This window comes from Sebastes umbrosus, chromosome 7 (genome assembly GCF_015220745.1).
Source record: "Sebastes umbrosus isolate fSebUmb1 chromosome 7, fSebUmb1.pri, whole genome shotgun sequence".
NCBI lineage: Eukaryota > Metazoa > Chordata > Actinopteri > Perciformes > Sebastidae > Sebastes > Sebastes umbrosus.
In genome coordinates, this window is record NC_051275.1 from 34,930,633 (window position 1) to 34,948,132 (window position 17,500).

Here is a 17,500-nt window from a genome sequence, read left to right on the forward strand (position 1 = left end):
TGACGACGACAGCGTGACGACGACAGCGTGACGACAGCGTGACGACAGCGTGACGACGTGACCGAGCGGAGCCTTCATGCTCCACTGAGCAGCTTTCATAGGAATGAACGGGAGCCCCGCCTCCAACGCTGGATCCAGTTCTCTTAATACATCCAAGGAGTAGAGCTGCCCCGAGGGCTCGTCAATAATAATATTAGATATTTAGTTTATTGGATTAAATCCAAAGTGGCAGAAAAGAACTCCCACCCTCGCCTCGTCCTCCCCGCCACCGGAAGGCTGCTTCGCCGGGAGTACAGCGTGCAGCGGCTCCGGGAGACGGACGGAGCTTCCGTTAGCAGTTAGCTCAAATTCAGCCAGACCAAACCCCAGCACCGGGGGGAGGCCACAGCAAACCTTCTGTTGCTGCCGTCACACGGCTAACGGGCGGGACACACTGGACCGCTGCGTCTCTCACACGTGTGGCGTCCACACTGGCAGCGTTTCTGCTGCGGCTCCGCTGCGAAACGCTTCAGAATCCTAAATACCAATAAATGATTTTGTGAAATGTATGATTTCACTGATAGTTATACTAAGTATTAAAATCATCCTTAACCTTTAAGTTAAGTTCATTATTCCCGTGGACTTCAATCCTGGTTTCATTCGATGGCCTTGCTGTTCTGGTATTTGGCCTTTGTACCCTCAAATCTTGACACCACTAAAGACCAACTGATGAAATAGGAGGCCTGACAGGAACACTAACCGCCGCCTGCCCGCTGTGTGTTGACATGTTTATTGTTCCTCGGCAGAGAGCGGTTCATAAACAACGCTTTCAGTTTCTCTGTTGTCCCATGAAGGCTACATATTCTCTCTCTCTCTCTGTAAGAACTGAAATGTGCTGATATTCATGCACATTCGTGCTCCTCCTGAAAGCCACGGTGTGATTCAAACACCGCTGCACATCACCAAAACCTCACTCACTGAATCAGACGTCCGTCTGTAAAATCCCCCACAATGCAGTGCAGCAGAGAGCCAGGCTGTTTGGCTGCATGTGAACATACGAGGAGGGACGGCTGCTCGCTGAAACTAGCGTGACACAGATTCAGACTCTCTCTCAGCATTCCTGTAGAAGCTGACGGATCTGGTTCGGTCATATGAGCTCAACAGCTGCTGCTCGCTTTCATCCCCCACAAAACACCAACGGAGCACTTTTTAACGGCGGGATCGTCCCGCTGGGAGTCAAACCCGCAGCCCTGGCAGCGGTAGTGCCTTGCTCTGTGAATGTTTCCAGCTTATCTCTCCGTCTCTCTCTCTAATGTGTTACCCACCAGATATTTTCCAGAAACTCAAAGCCACGACGGTTTTCTTGTTTCAACAGTGGAACAAGTTTTTCACAGTTAAATGAAACGTTAGCTAACGCTCTGTGTCAAAACAAGCACTTCCTGTTCACGCCGCCGTGATGAAACGCATCACTGGCGTCCGTCACAAACACCTCAGACTGGTCTCAGGTCCAAACATTCAGCTTCTGTTCATCGTCCTCACTTTCTAGAGGTGGAATGGACATTTACTCAAATACTGTACGTACAATTTAAAAGTACTTTGAGCTCCTCCTGAGCTATATGAACCAAAACAGGACTTATAGGTATCAATAAATAAATACATAAATAGTCTGAGGTTAGGACCTGCTACCTCGTTAACATACAGACACAGAAATACAGAAATAAAGGTGAACGAAAATGTTGAAAACATTTAAGATATTTATTTATTTATGTCCTGTTAATTATCAACAATTTATTTATTTATTCATACATTTATTTATTATTTTATTTATACATTTATTTCAGCACTTTTTTATTTCTGTATATAGTTCAGCATTTATTTATTATAGTATTTATGTATTTATTTATTTTTGTATTCATTTCAACATTTATCAGTTCTTATATTTATGCACTTAATAATGCATTTATATATTTCCGTATTTATTTACACATTTAATTCTTCTTTTATTTATGCATTTATTTAGTCTTGTATATATGCATTTATATATTTCCGTTTTTATTTCAACATTTAATTATTCTTGTATTTATGCATTTACACACATTTATTTATTCTTATATTTATGTATTGATTTATTAATTTATTTTTGCATTTATTTCAGCATTTATTTATTCTAGTATTTATGTATATATTTATTTTGTATTCATTTAGGCATTTATCTATTCTTGTATTTATGCACTTAATAATGCATTTATTTATTTCAGCATTTATTTATTCTTGTATATATGCATTTATATATTTCCATATTTATTTCAACATTTAATTATTCTTTTATTTATGTATTTATTTCAGCATTAATTTATTCTTGTATTCATGCATTTATTTACACATTTATTTATTCTTGTATTTATGCATTTATTTCAACATTTATTTATTCTTGTATTTAAGCATTTATTTATTTTTATATTTATTTCAACATTTATTTATTCTTTATTTTATGCATTTATTTATTTTTGCATGTATTTCAGCATTTATTTATTTCCGTATTTATTTCAGCAATTATTTATTCTTGTATCTATGCATTTATTCATGCATTTATTTATTTTTGTATTTATTTATGCATTTATTTATTCTTCTAATTAGGATTTTGTTTATGCATTTTTTCATTTCTGTATTTATGTCAGCATTTACTTATTCTGCTATTTATGTATTTATTTATGCATGTATTTATTTCAGCATTAATTTATTCTTGTATTCATGCATTTATTTACACATTTATTTATTCTTGTATTTATGCATTTATTTCAACATTTATTTATTCTTGTATTTAAGCATTTATTTATTTTTATATTTATTTCAACATTTATTTATTCTTTATTTTATGCATTTATTTATTTTTGCATGTATTTCAGCATTTATTTATTTCCGTATTTATTTCAGCAATTATTTATTCTTGTATTTATGCATTTATTCATGCATTTATTTATTTTTGTATTTATTTATGCATTCATTTATTCTTCTAATTAGGATTTTGTTTATGCATTTTTTCATTTCTGTATTTATGTCAGCATTTACTTATTCTGCTATTTATGTATTTATTTATGCATGTATTTATTTCAACATTAATTTTTTTTTTTTGCATTTATTTATGTGTGTATTTATTTATGCATTCATTTATTCTTCTAATTAGGATTTTGTTTATTGTATTTTGTTTTTCTGCATTTATCTATTTGTGTATTTATTTCAAAATGTATTTATTCTTGTATTTTTTTGTATCTATTTATTAATTCCTGTATTTATTTATCTATAAATGTATTTATTTATTGATATTTAAGTCATTTTTTGCCCCTGATACTGAGCTACAGCGTGACATCCATAAAACATGAGACTATATATTCCTACAACTGCACAGACTGCAGATAATTAGACATGTGTCCTGTGTCTTCAGTGTTTGTTAGAGTTTAGATCAGACTGTGTGCTGAGGCCGAGAGCAGCAGGTGAGTTACCTGTTGAACTCGTAGATGTCCTCGATGTTGCAGAACAGAGTGCTGACCTGCTCCGGCTTCAGAGGCAGAGAACCGCAGTCGATGATACAGCCGAGATAATCCTGCAGAGAGAGAGAGAGAGAGAGAGAGAGAGAGAGAGAGAGAGAGAGAGAGAGAGAGAGACGAGATGTACGTTTATATATGTTTAGTTTTCATCTTAAAGTGATAACAAACATCATATTCTGTTACCGTATGCAGAGTGAGGCTCAATGATTCGCTCTGTCACCTTTCATCAAAGCTCTGTCCTGATATTGGACTTAAAACTCACGCAGGTGTTTGGTGTTTCACTAATTAGACCGATCCCCAGGTTGGCCGTTGCTCAGATAATGTTTCCAGTTTTGTTAAGCGTTTACCGTTATGGTTTTATTATTTAATGAGGACATATTTAAATGTTCTAACACACCTTCCTTCTTTCTACATCTTTAAACAGGTGGAACCTTCTGCAACAGCTCTGAGACGCAGCATCCGGCCTCTTCTCACCTATCTCTATCGAACCTCTAAGATCGACGCTGGCGTTACCAACAGGAAACCATCTGCACCGTCAGAGACGCTGGCATCAGACAGGAAGTCAAACAGGAAACAACAGAGAAGAAAAACAGGAAGTTAAAGTTGGTGTATGATCTGTAGAGACGGCAGCGGCTCATCATGATGACTGACAGAACGTTGATGTAGAACGTTGATGAAACAAACGTGTCCTCCACGTTGTCATCATGTTTAGGGACTCAGAGCGCATCGCAAAGCCTCATTTTCATGCCTCGATGGCTGGTTTCAGGTGGCTTTTGACATTTTCACTTTCTGCACATCAGAACAGAAAGCAGGAATATTAAAAAGACAAAGATGGAGACAGTTTTTTACCGTCACCATCTTGTTTTTTTAGCTGTTGCATTCTTTGTTTTTGGCCGTTACCATCATTTGTAACACAGGTCAACCTGTCACAGGAGTCACATGATCTGTTCACTGATTGGCTACCGGTCCCGTCTGGCCGTACGTCACCACGGATTCAAACGGTCGCAGCTCTCTGAGCTCGGGAAACGAAAAGTACATTTACCATGAAAGACCGTGAAGTCTGCAGACGATGGTTCTGGATAAAATCGTTATGTGTGTGTTCGTTACTATTTATTTTCTACACACACACACACACACACACACACACACACACACTGTGGCTGCAAGCAATAAAACATCTCTCTCTCTCTCTCTCATTCCTTCTCTGTTTCTGTTTCTGTTTTTTCCCTAAATTGGGAACAAAAACAAGCACTCTGTGTGTGTGTGTGTGTGTGTGTGTGTGTGTGTGTGTGTGTGTGTGTGTGTGTGTGTGTGTGTGTGTGTGTGTGCGTATGTGTGTGTGTGTGTCTGTGTGTGCGTATAATGAGGCATATAATGAGAGGCCTCGGCCACATTCATCACCTTTTAAAGGCAACAGGAAGCTCACACACACTGGAGGGCACGGAGGAGAGAGAGAGAGAGAGGGAGAGTGACGGAGAGAGAGATGAGTGAGAAATGAGAGAGAGAGAGAGAGAGAGAGTGTCGGAGAGAGAGATGAGTGAGAAATGAGAGAGCTCGACAGGATGACGACGAGAAGAAGAAGACAGGAGGAATGAGGAAGAGATGGAGGGATGCAAACAGAACAAACATGGTGGAGATGAGAAGGAGAGGAGAGGAGAGAGAAAACAATGGATGAAAGACTTGAGGAGAGTTTTTGTTTAAAGACGGTCACAAACATAAAAACCATTACAAGATTAAAAACATGTTGTCTGTCTTCCTAAATGAAGCTTTATGATGACGACATCATTAGTCAGTCACGTATAAAACTACTCACTGATTTGACAGCACTGCTGTGGTTAAAGTTTGGTGAGATATGTATTAAGGGTGGGAAAAAAGATGGATTCACCTGTGTGTCGCGATTTTACCTATTACAATTTTGAAATGGATGTTTTCAATTCAATTCAATTTATTTTTGTATAGCGTCAAATCACAACAGAATGCCAGAATGGATATATTTGCTTCATGTGAGTCTATGTGGAGGTAGAAGGAAGTTACCGCTTTTATTGTGGTAGTCTGAGTAACGTGGTGTCATATCTGTTCCGTATCCGTCAACCAAAACAAACCTCAGACAAACCTCCGGAGGCGATTCTGGAACTTTTCAACTCCAAAAAGGCAGCAAATAAATCTGCATATAAAAATGTTAAAAAACAAACAAAAAAAAATAAAATAAATAAAATTGTCTGAATCTTTTTTGGAAAAAAGTAAGAAAAAATCCAAAAAAGATCCGAAATGTCAGAAAAAGTCTGAAATTGTGGTTGTGGAGCTTTTCAATGCCAAGAAGGAAGATAATCAGATTCCTGTTAATTTAATAATGGACATTTGTGTTGTGATGTTTAAACAGGGGTTGTGGTTGTACTAGTACAGTATGAGGTAGTACTAGTACAGTATGAGGTAGTACTAGTATAGTATGAGGTAGTACTAGTATAGTATGAGGTCTAGAATAGTCTTTCTCTTTATTTCCTCTTTGTGCTTCTTCCCCTTCTTGTTCCCCAAACCTCACCTCCTCCTCCTCCTCCTCCTCCTCCTTTCTTCACCTCCTCCTCTTCCCTCCACATTCTTCTCTGTCGTCCTTTTCTTTCTCCACTTCTTCTCCTTCTTTTCCCCCTTTCCTTGTTCCCCAGTCTCTCTTTCAGTTGATCTCCACCTCCTCCTCCTCCTCCTCATCTCGTTTCTCTACCTCTTTACCCCTCTGTCTTTCTCGCTGTCATCTATTCCTCCCCCCATCTTTCTTCGTCTCGCCTCTCCTCCTCCTTCCCCCCTCGGTTGGTTTCCTGTCCCACTTGGCTGCAGGTCAACAGCAGGATCCCGTCTCGTGTTCACTCCACCACTCTTTTCTTTCTTTCTTTCTCTCAGTAAACTAAAACAATAAGATCTCTCTGAAACCGATGAAATGATTCCACTTTATTTCCCCTCTTGAAAAGAGGCAGAAAAAAGAAGAAGAATTTTGATTAGAGAATAAAAAGCTGAATGAACAGAGTTGAACCAGGTGGAGCGACGTCAGCCGCGTTTATGAGGAATTATTCTTAAAAACTTTATAAGTTTATAAGTTCACTCTTTTCCTCTTTCTGTGTGTGTGAGAGTTATTGTTCTCTCTCACACACACACACACACACACACACACAGGCCTATTATGGTAGTTGGTTCAGATTCCCAGCGAGCGTGACATCATGTAGCCTCAATCAGAACCAGACTTCAGCAAGAAACCTCAAATGCAGCGAGCAGCAGGAATGAAGGCTTACATTACAGGACGGCACACACACACACACACACACACACACACTATCGTCTATCAGACCTCCTTTCCATCAGGAGAGAGGAATTCTGGGATTGCTGCTCTGATTCCAGACTGAACGTTTAACCGTGTTACTGAAGTTAGAAGTTAAAAACGGCAGCGTGCTGTTCTAACCCGCTCGCTCTCTCTCACGGGAAGACGTATAAATAAAACAGCATTACACAAAGACATTCCACGTGTCCCGTTTTCACGTGTCGTTTGTACGCCACGCAAATGCAGTTATGTTTAGGCAAGAAAACCACTTAGTTAGCGTAAGGGAAAACGTCATGGTTGGGCTTAAAATAAGTACGTAAACTAAGTAAAATATGTAAAGAAACAACTACGGAAAACACGTCACAAACGTCATTAACGTGATTTACAAAATGAAACACCGGTCTCCTAGTTAAAAGTCCGATGTTTTCCTGGTTAAACTTTGTACGCCACATAAACGTCGGCAAATGGGATTTAAGGCAAGAAAACCACTTTGTTAAGTTAAGGGAAAACTTCATGGTTGGGCTTAACTTAAGTATGTAAACTAAGTAAAATATGTACGGAAACAACTACGGAAAACACGCCACGAACATCGATAAAAAACAAGCAACGTCACTGACGCAACTCATAAAACAAAACACCGGTCATCACTGGTGTCCTGGTTAAAAGTCCGATGTTTTCCTGGTTAAACTTTGTACGCCACACAAACGTCCGCAATTAGGTTCAGGCCAGAAAACCACTTAGTTAAGTTAAGAGAAAACGTCATGCTTGGGCTTAAAATAAGTTTGTAAACTAAGTAAAATATGTACGGAAACAACGTAACACAACTACAGAAAACACGTCACAAACGTCAATAAAGAACATGCTACGTCACTGACGCAACTTACAAAACAAAACAACGGTCAGCGCCGGTCTCCTAATTAAAAGTCCGGTCAATAAACTACATAAAGCACGTACGGAAACAACGTAACACAACTACAGAAAACACGTCACTAAAAGACAGGTTATAAACGTCACTAACGTAACTTACAGAACAAAACACGAGTCAACAACTGTCTCTTGGTTAAAAGTCCTGTGTTTGTTGGACCCGTCGTCCATAAAAGGTCTTTCCCGCTTTTTAAATTACGTCACCAACTCTTATTGTAGCATTTATACGTGGATGTGTTTACATCACAGTCAGTACAGGATACATGGCGTAAAAATGACACGTGGAAATCAAGAAAGGCGTTCTTATTACACGCTAACGACTTGTGCATTATTGTGGCATTTATACACCTTTTCGTGCGAACGGGCGGAGCACGCAGTCTGAATAATTGAGGACGCATTTTAGCCTTTAAAACACGTACAGAAACAACTATGGAAAACACGTCACAAGTAAGGGATAATACACAGCGAGCCGGTCATTGTTGTGAAATAAGCGTGAAGGGTTTTATTTCACAACAATGACCCGCGAGCTGTACATTATTATAATTACACGGCTACTTACTAAAGAAATCAATCATTTTAGCCCAAAAACAGTCCGACAGAGTCCGACATCAGAACTGCGGACATATCAGCGGTCTGTTGTAAAGAAATAACAGAATAAAATAAAAGAAATAAAAATAAAAGTAATAATCCACCATTAAAACACTGTATGTTATTTATTCATGGAGCTCTCCAAGTCACTGCATGTTCTACAACACTGTCCTGCACATATTTCAGAATAAAAGCCTCGTGTTAACAAATGAAGGAATTCTGTCCACAGAAAAAAAACGCTTGAGGGCTTTTATTTTGAAATGAAAGCAGGAACTGTTGATTTAAAAATAAATCTTAACTTTCTTTTCATGTCTGTGACTTATTCTACAGACGTCTAGACATTTAAACTGTAGTCATGTTGCTGATATGATGTCAATATACAGTCAAACGGTCACTTTCACTGTCTGTTGTTGCTGTGAACCGCGCGGCTCACGGTAAAAATAGGCGAGACCTCGAATCTCTAGAAGAGACGCAGCCAATTGGCCAATTCGTTACTCTATACACACTATAGGAACAAAACTGTTCCTATACGTCTCTAGACTCGACTACAAATGACAAGAAGCAAGAATGGCGTTGTTGTTGGACGCTTTCTGCCTTTCACATTAGACTGACTAGAATCTGCTGAGGATCCAGTAATAAACTACTTTACTGACGGCGGGTTTTGACCTCTGAGAGAAGGAGAGAGAGTCAGGAGGGATTAACCAACGAAGAAGAAAGACGTGGTGACGAGAGAGAGAGAGGCTCGTCCTCTGTGGAAGGTCAGAGAAGAAGAAAACTGACAGACAGCTGATGAACCTGATGACAGCCGAGCCACGAGAGTGTGTGTATGTGTGTGTGTGTGTGTGTGTGTGTGTGTGTGTGTGTGTGTGTGTGTGCATGTCTCGTGGCAGACGATGAAAGCAGCAGTAAATTCTCTCTTTTACTTCAAAAGGATGTTTCACACTCCGGTCTGACAGATGGAGGAACACACACACACACACACACACACACACACACAGCCTGGCCGCCTCCTGGTGCACCTGGACCATTGATGGATGAGACACAGAGACACTCACACAGACACACACACACACACACACAGACACACACACACACACCAAGTCAGCAAATTCTCACTAAAACTTCTTCTTCCATTCAACTCTCTTTGAAAAAGTCCAGTTTTTACTGAGAGGAGAACTTCTGAAACATTCCTGCAGAGCAGTGAAGCGCTGATTGATTTCCCACAGTGCAACAGCAGTAAAGATGGTAACTCTGTTCACATGAATGAAACGTTGATGTCAATCCAAGCTGTTATTGATTCATCATGGAAGTTAAGTTCCTTTTCTGAGAGCGTCTTGAAGAGCGCTGTTAAAGCAGTGTAGTTAGAAATACATACTTCTATAATAATTCAGTATGAAATGAAGAAGAATGTTGAGCCAACAGCTTTCAGCTGTGATCATGTTATCTGTTTCAGACCAGCTGCTTATAAAGCACTCCCTAATCATCAAATACAGCAGCGTGGTCAGTGGCGCTACGCGTCAAACGTCTGTTTTGGACGTGCAGGGCGGCCTCTAGTGGCCGTAGTAATTATGACGGGAGAAAAGGAGGAAGTCATGTTACATCGTATAAAGAGCGACAAAGTCCGTGTAGGGAGGAGGTCGGAGTGGATGGGTCGGTCTTTCACAGACTTTATCATTAGAAACGTGTTTGTGATACATCAAAACAAACGTAAACGTTTCCCTCGAAACGTAATTCATAACACAATTTTTGTTGTATGAAAACGTAATCTTTAGGAGACAGCGCTGACTTATTTTAACCCTCACCACAATCTTTTCCTCAACCTAACCAAGTTGTGATGCCTAAACAAAGTAGTAACGTAACGTAACGTAACGTAACGTAACGTAACGTAACGTAACGTAACGTAACGTAGCGTAACGTAACGTAACGCAACGTAACGTAACGTAACGTAACGCAGCGTAACGTAATGTAACGTAACGCAGCGTAACGTAATGTAACGTAATGTAACGTAATGTACTTAACTTGCGTCACGTCACATAGCCTACTATCGGATAACCCTGTCTAAACTGAAACATAGTAGTAATATAACGCAACATAATATAACACAACATAACATAAAGTAACGCGACGTAAAGTAACATAATGGAACGGAATGTAACGGAACAGAACGTAACGGAACAGAACGTAACATAACGGAACGCAGCGGAACAGAACGGAACGGAACATAACAGAACAGAACAGAATGTAACGGAACGGAACCTACATAACTTACGTGTATGTGACAAGTTGGGAATGAGGATGTCTTGTTTATGTTGCAAACAACATTCACGCCATAAATAAAAAGAAACAGAACGTGAGGAAACGTTTCAGCTCAACTCAGCTAATCAAACATTCATTTAATTTATTATTTGAGCCAACAAAGATTTAACTTAAAGAGCCAGTTGTGAACTTGTTGGTCCGTGTCTGGAGCAGCAGAGGGCGGAGGCGTGAGGAGGCCAGCTGCAGGTAAACCGGCCCAGAGGCGTTCACACCTGGTCAGTAAATCTACACTACAGCTAGCTCCTCCCCCCCAACACACACACACACACACACACACACACACACACACACACACACAGCTGTGCACTGTACCGCTGCCTGTTTCTATTTATGATCTGTGTTCTACATTAAACAACAGCTGCATCCTGACGGTGGCTGACAGGTACCGTTTGGTTTGGTTACCGTGGCAACCGACCGGCCTCACCAGTCCTCAGTGGTTTGGTCTGCTGGCTGCTGATCTGAAACAACCTGAACTTATAGAACACGTTACCACGGCGATGGTTCTCACCTCCACGATGCTCTTCAGATCTCTGACGTAGGCCTGTTCCGTCTCTACGATCTCCAGAACGACTCGCTCCAGCCGTGAAAACTGTCTGGGCGTGGCCACCGCCGCCACCGCCACCGTCGCCACCATCGGATCGGCTACATGTCCATTAGCGGGGTTACCTCCACCTGTCGCCTTGGCAACACAGATTCCTCCTCCTCCAGGAACTCCTCCATGCGGCGTGACGAGGGGGGTGAGGTCCAGGCTGATGTCGGAGCCGTTCCTCTTCGGCGTGGAGGAGGAAGAAGAGGCGTTGTAGGTCGGCACGGCGCCGTACGGCAGAGAGGAAGAGGAGGAGGAGGAGGAGGAGGAGGAAGAGGAGGAGTGAGAGGTGTCCTGCAGGGAGACGGAGGACGCAGAGGAGGAGAGGGAGAGGGAGGCGGGACGCTCGCCGTCGGAGCAGACGGTGTTGACGGAGGTGCAGGAGGAGGACGACGCTCCTCGCTCGCCGGACGACATCATCCGACCCACAATCCCACTCAGAGACGAGACTGAGGAGGGACGCTTGGCGGCTGGAGAGACAGACGGGAAGAGACACAGAAGAAAGACGTTAAACATCCACAGAAACTGATCAGGAACTTCTTTCTTTACCACATGACTCTACGAGTAAAAACGTCGTAATATTACGAGAATAAAGTCAGAACTTAATGAGAAACAAATTAAATCACACGTGAAATGACTACTTTATAGTTTCACGACTTTTTTCTCGTAAAGTTATGACTTTATTTATTACGACGTTTGTCGCATCATCACATTCTACCATTGTGCACAGTATAAAATCTATAAAAAACAACATTTTGACTCCGATTGGAGTCGTTTTATCTTCAGTTCTCTGGTATCGGTCATTTGTTTCAAGGTTTTGAAGAGACTTCAGTTTAGTATTTTGTGCAGTTGGAAAGTGTAAAAACATTCTTTCTACAAAAAGAGAAATATAACGAGAATTATGAGAGGAAATTCTGATGAAAGAAATCGTCGTTCTGCCGTCGCTTCAACCACAGAAACTAAAAACAAGAACTGACATCGTCTAACGTGCTAACATGCTAACATGCTAACATGCTAACGGTCAATGGATCCAGATCGTTCCGGTAGGTTTAGCAGATGACCTGACGTCTTCTTCACTGATTAGATTTCATAATGTTGCACCTTTAAATGAAGACAGATGTTACCTTGTTTCCTGCTGCTGGACCGGCTAACACAGCTGGCTCTACTACACACACACACACACACATGTGAGGAGGCTCAGTGTGTGTTTGGCATCTAGACACCTGAACCTGTTAAACTGTGAACCTCTCTCTACTGCAGCAGCTCAATCACACAGACAGGAAGAAGCAACGACGAGGAAACGCCTCAGAGTGTCAACCTGCCACGGTGTGTAAACAGGAAGTGTGTGTGCAGCAGAGCATCTAACTATCTCTCTAATGACAGTCTGCTGAAGGTGAAACCAGCAGCACGTCTTTATTAATATGATCTGTATATCAGAGCTCATCCTCATCATAGGGCTGCACGATGACGGACAAAATGATCATTTATCACAATTATTCGTTGATTTTAGCAACAACATATTTAATCACACTTTCACATTAAAATAAACAGAGAGCTGTTTTCACTTCCTGCTGATGTAGAAATGCACGATGTTGGAAAAGATTGCCGTATTGCACTATTTGTTTTCTGCTATATATATTGCAATATGAAAAAATACAGGAATATTCACTCTACCCCCTTTTGTTAGCTACATTTTAAAGTTAAATGCATCAATCTGGTGCACTTTGAGAGCAAAACAAGGCCAAAGTGAGCAAGTGAGGTTTTGCCCATTTGGAATTAAATCTCCGGAAACGAAATAGAAGTTGAAAAAAAAATCACATTTTTGGGGCAAAATTTCCAAAGTTTTAGGGCACCCTGGACTTCTAACCCCCAAAAGGCCCAACTAGACCCCGCTGTCATCCATCACACCAAATCTGAAGGTCCTAAGATCAATCATCATCCTGACTGACTCACTCGTCTGTGAATGTCTAAATATGTCTAAATAAGGCCTTGACTGCTGATGCTCTCTGCTCCCTGCTCCCTGCTCCCTGCTCCCTGCTCCCTGCTCCCTGCTCCCTGCTCTCTGCTCTCTGCTCCCTGCTCCCTGCTCCCTGCTCCCTGCTCTCTGCTCTCTGCTCCCTGCTCCCTGCTCCCTGCTCTCTGCTCTCTGCTCTCTGCTCTCTGCTCCCTGCTCCCTGCTCTCTGCTCTCTGCTCTCTGCTCTCTGCTCTCTGCTCTCTGCTCTCTGCTCTCTGCTCTCTGCTCCCTGCTCTCTGCTCTCTGCTCTCTGCTCTCTGCTCTCTGCTCCCTGCTCCCTGCTCTCTGCTCTCTGCTCTCTGCTTTCTGCTCTCTGCTCTCTGCTCCCTGCTCCCTGCTCTCTGCTCTCTGCTCTCTGCTCTCTGCTCTCTGCTCCCTGCTCTCTGCTTTCTGCTTTCTGCTCTCTGCTCTCTGCTCTCTGCTCTCTGCTCTCTCCAATTGAAACAAGCTGCATTATTTATCTGAATTAGTGATGAAGAGTTAAAACAACTGAGGGCTGTTGGGTTCAACAACATGTCTTCAGTATGAGGAGCGAGGAGGTTAACGGCTTTACAACACCGCTGGTCTGCCTGTAAGAAGCTGAACTCTTTATGAAGCAGAGATATCATGTCTCTCTCTCTCTCTCTGATGGGAAACTCCTCCTGCCAGGTTGTCGGACTCTGAACACTAATGAAGGTTAAATAGTTCTGGTGTCGGCGTCAGCAGCAGGACATGTGTGCTGCCGTCTGGCTGGAAACTGGAGATGAAATGATCACAGTCTCTCATGAAGATGTGAAAAAGGGGAAAGATATAATCATGTTTTTAAATATGTGTTTTATGGGGGGGAATGTCAATCAGAAGTACCTCAGCTTGTTCATATGGGAAGGTGTATTAATGCCACGATAATGTGTAAGGCGCTCAGCGTGCAATAAGAACGCCGTTCTTGATTTCTGCGTGTCATTTCATTTATACGCCGTGTATTCTGTACTGACTGTGATGTAATCACATCCATGTATAAATGCTATGGTGAGAGTTAGTGACGTAGAATACCGACGGGTCCAACAAACACAGGACATTTAACCAGGAGACCCGTGTTGACCGGTGAGTTACATTAGTGATGTTTGTCGCGTGTTTTTTGTTGACGTTTTTCCGTAGTTAAAAAAATGTTAAAAAAAAAAAAAAGTCAGAAAAGTGTCCCAAAAATAAAAAAACATATCAGAAGAGTGTCTGAAAAATATCCGAAAAATGTAAATGTAAACGTTCTCCTTTAGAATCATTAAAAACCTGGTACCAAACTGATCAAACTGATCAAAGTGATCGATCAGTTCCATCTCAACACATTCCAGATGGAGAGTGTCTGTAGATGAACTCACAGTGTTTCTGTTGACATGTTGTTAAATGTCTGATTCACCGTCAGAGACTGAAGTCTGTCAGTCAGACTGAAACACAACTGTTGATTTCCTGTGTGTGTGTGTGTGTGTGTGTGTGTGTGTGTTCCTGGTAGATTACAGGTGACGTGTTTCCTTACGTGTTTCTGTACGTGTTTTACTCAGTTTACGTTCTTATTTGAAGCTGTTTTCTCTAAACCCTAACTAAGTGGTTTTGCTGCCTAAATCTGGGGACGCACTAAGCCGATAGCGGCGATGAAGGCCGCCTGTTGCGTCGCCTCACGTCTCTTTTGTCTCGGCCAAAAAAGTTGCACTCGAACGCGCCGTAAAGACGACAGCCGACGGCCAGTTAGCACGTACGTCCTGCGCCTATTTCCTGTGACGTCTGGTCACCGTCTGCTATGAGCCTCGGTTGAGCCCAGATCCATCATCATCATCATCATCATCATCATCATCATCATCATCATCATCATCATCATCATCAACCTCGTGGATGAACCTACAGCGTTCCACCTCGAACACGTGGAGTGGAGCGTCTTCAAACAGGACGCCGCCCGCTCATTTTCGTGTCCCGGCGTTGTAAAGTCTGACAGGAACATGAACCTTTAAACGCCACAACAGGAGGAGCTCCGTTACGTAACGGTGAGAAGGCCGACGTCCGTCCACCCAAAAACACAACCTGAGGTCACACTCACTGAGACAACGTTACTCTACCCGCTACATACATATATATATATATACATATATATATGTATATATGTATATATATACATATATATATGGCTCCATTTAATACGGAGGATGAGTTTAATTAAAGTAGTTCTGTCTTTTTAGAGCACATTCAGAGAACGATCAGCTTCATAGTTTCTGTTTTAGTCCTGTAATAATCGCTCTACTACCTCATTTAATTTGATTTTAAAACAAAAATTGTAACTTGCACATTTTCCTAATGTCAATAGTAAGTTATTGTGATTCTATGTTTATATTTTACAGTAGTATATTTACAGTGTATTCTAATATACTGTGTATACTATAGCTATTATCTCTGGTATTGATCTGTATATTTTACTGCATTACCTGTAATACTGTAACACAAGAATCTATCATTATAAATAAACCTTCTCTTTGTAGTGACATTTAGAGATTAATTATATATTATTTATTATTTTTTTATATTATTATATGTATTTATTATTATTATAATTATTTATAATACTTTACAGTGATATAATAATGCTGCTCAAGCTTTTAAAAAGTGCCGTAATAACACATTTTTTCTTTCTTTTTTTATACTTTCTTTTTTCCCCTTTTTTTATATATGCAATTTACAGTTTGTAATTAAAATAGTTTATAAACCAATTTTTAAGTGATTGAGCTTAGAAACAAATAATAATATAAATATAAATATAATAATAAAATTAAAAAAATAAATTAAATTAAATTAAATAAAAATTAATAATAATAATACAAAGAGGGAAAAAAAGGAAATAATAAATAAATAGATTAAAAAAAATTTGCTGTCTTAAACTAAGTGTCTACAGTTTCATTATTTTCTCTCTCTATTAAACCCTGAAGTCAACTCTCAGGATTCTCGTCTCTGAGCCGTGAATGCAGTTTTAAGGTGGAATGTCTCTTTAAATACACGCTATAAACTCCGGTGTGGAGAGTGTGTGATTACAGTAATGAGAGAGCAGCTCCTCGCTGTCATTATGTGTTCCACGGCGGTGATGCAACCATGTCCGACGTTTCTTAGAAAAGAAACAAATCACAGCCTGTCGAAGCTGCAGAACGTGGAGCGACCGAGGAAACCAACGCTCACATGTTCACGAGGACGAGCAGAAGGACGATCTGATGAACGTGTCTTCCAAACAGCAGCAGGACTTAGGGACAGGGACGGGTCTGAGAAGCACAGCTACAGAGACTCATTTAATGAAGTCATTAACCAGAGTTGTGGAGGAAATGGTTTACGTGTCATCTAGTAACTGACTCATCTCAGCAGGTGATTGATTGCATCGGAGTTTTTACAAGTTTTAAAGGTTCAAGGTTCTTATTGACCAGCCTATCTCCTCAGGGATTCTCTTTTAACCAAATTACATGAAGTGTAAATACTTCCTGACGGGCTTCATTCAACACAGCTCAACTTCCCAACAGCTCTCTGACTCTCTCTCACAGACGACCAGCTGCTTCTTTACAAGAACGATCAACGGTTAGCTGCTATCTTCTTCCAAAATAAAACGTGATGCACTAAACTTTGGGAAGATCATTATCCTAGAAATAACTAGATATTCAGATTATTAGATGATTAGATGTTTATTAGGGCTGTCAAAGTTAACGTGATAATAACGCGTTAACGCAATCGATCTTTCAGAGGTTGTAGCGGCTCAGTCGTAAAGCTAGAGTAAAGATACTATAAAACCTGATGAATCCATCGGTACCAACCATGTCAGACCAGCTTAAGGGTGGAACCATTACACCCTAGAGGGGATCTCTGTAGGACCTCTCATTGGGGGGTTCTGGGTGGAACCATTACACCATAGAGGGGATCTCTGTAGGACCTCTCATTGGGGGGTTCTGGGTGGAACCATTACACCCTAGAGGGGATCTCTGTAGGACCTCTCATTGGGGGGTTCTGGGTGGAACCATTACACCCTAGAGGGGATCTCTGTAGGACCTCTCATTGGGGGGTTCTGGGCGGAACCATTACACCCTAGAGGGGATCTCTGTAGGACCTCTCATTGGGGGGTTCTGGGTGGAACCATTACACCATAGAGGGGATCTCTGTAGAACCTCTCATTGGGGGGTTCTGGGTGGAACCATTACACCATAGAGGGGATCTCTGTAGAACCTCTCATTGGGGGGTTCTGGGTGGAACCATT

General features: G+C 41.1%; 1 protein-coding gene across 4 annotated transcripts in view; it reads right to left on the reverse strand.

Moving 5' to 3' along the window:
* plekhg2 (pleckstrin homology domain containing, family G (with RhoGef domain) member 2) overlaps positions 1–17,500 on the reverse strand; it is a 98,777-nt gene that overhangs the window by 59,109 nt on the left and 22,168 nt on the right. For 3 of the 4 annotated variants that reach the window (XM_037775031.1, XM_037775028.1, XM_037775029.1), the window contains exons 3-4: positions 11,165–11,712; positions 3,480–3,580 (exon numbers count right to left, since the gene is read on the reverse strand). In XM_037775031.1, coding sequence (XP_037630959.1) covers positions 3,480–3,580; positions 11,165–11,712 — 649 coding nt within the window. Of the gene's footprint in view, positions 1–3,479; positions 3,581–11,164; positions 11,713–12,366; positions 12,993–17,500 lie in introns of those variants that run through there. The other variant, XM_037775032.1, reaches the window with a different exon arrangement.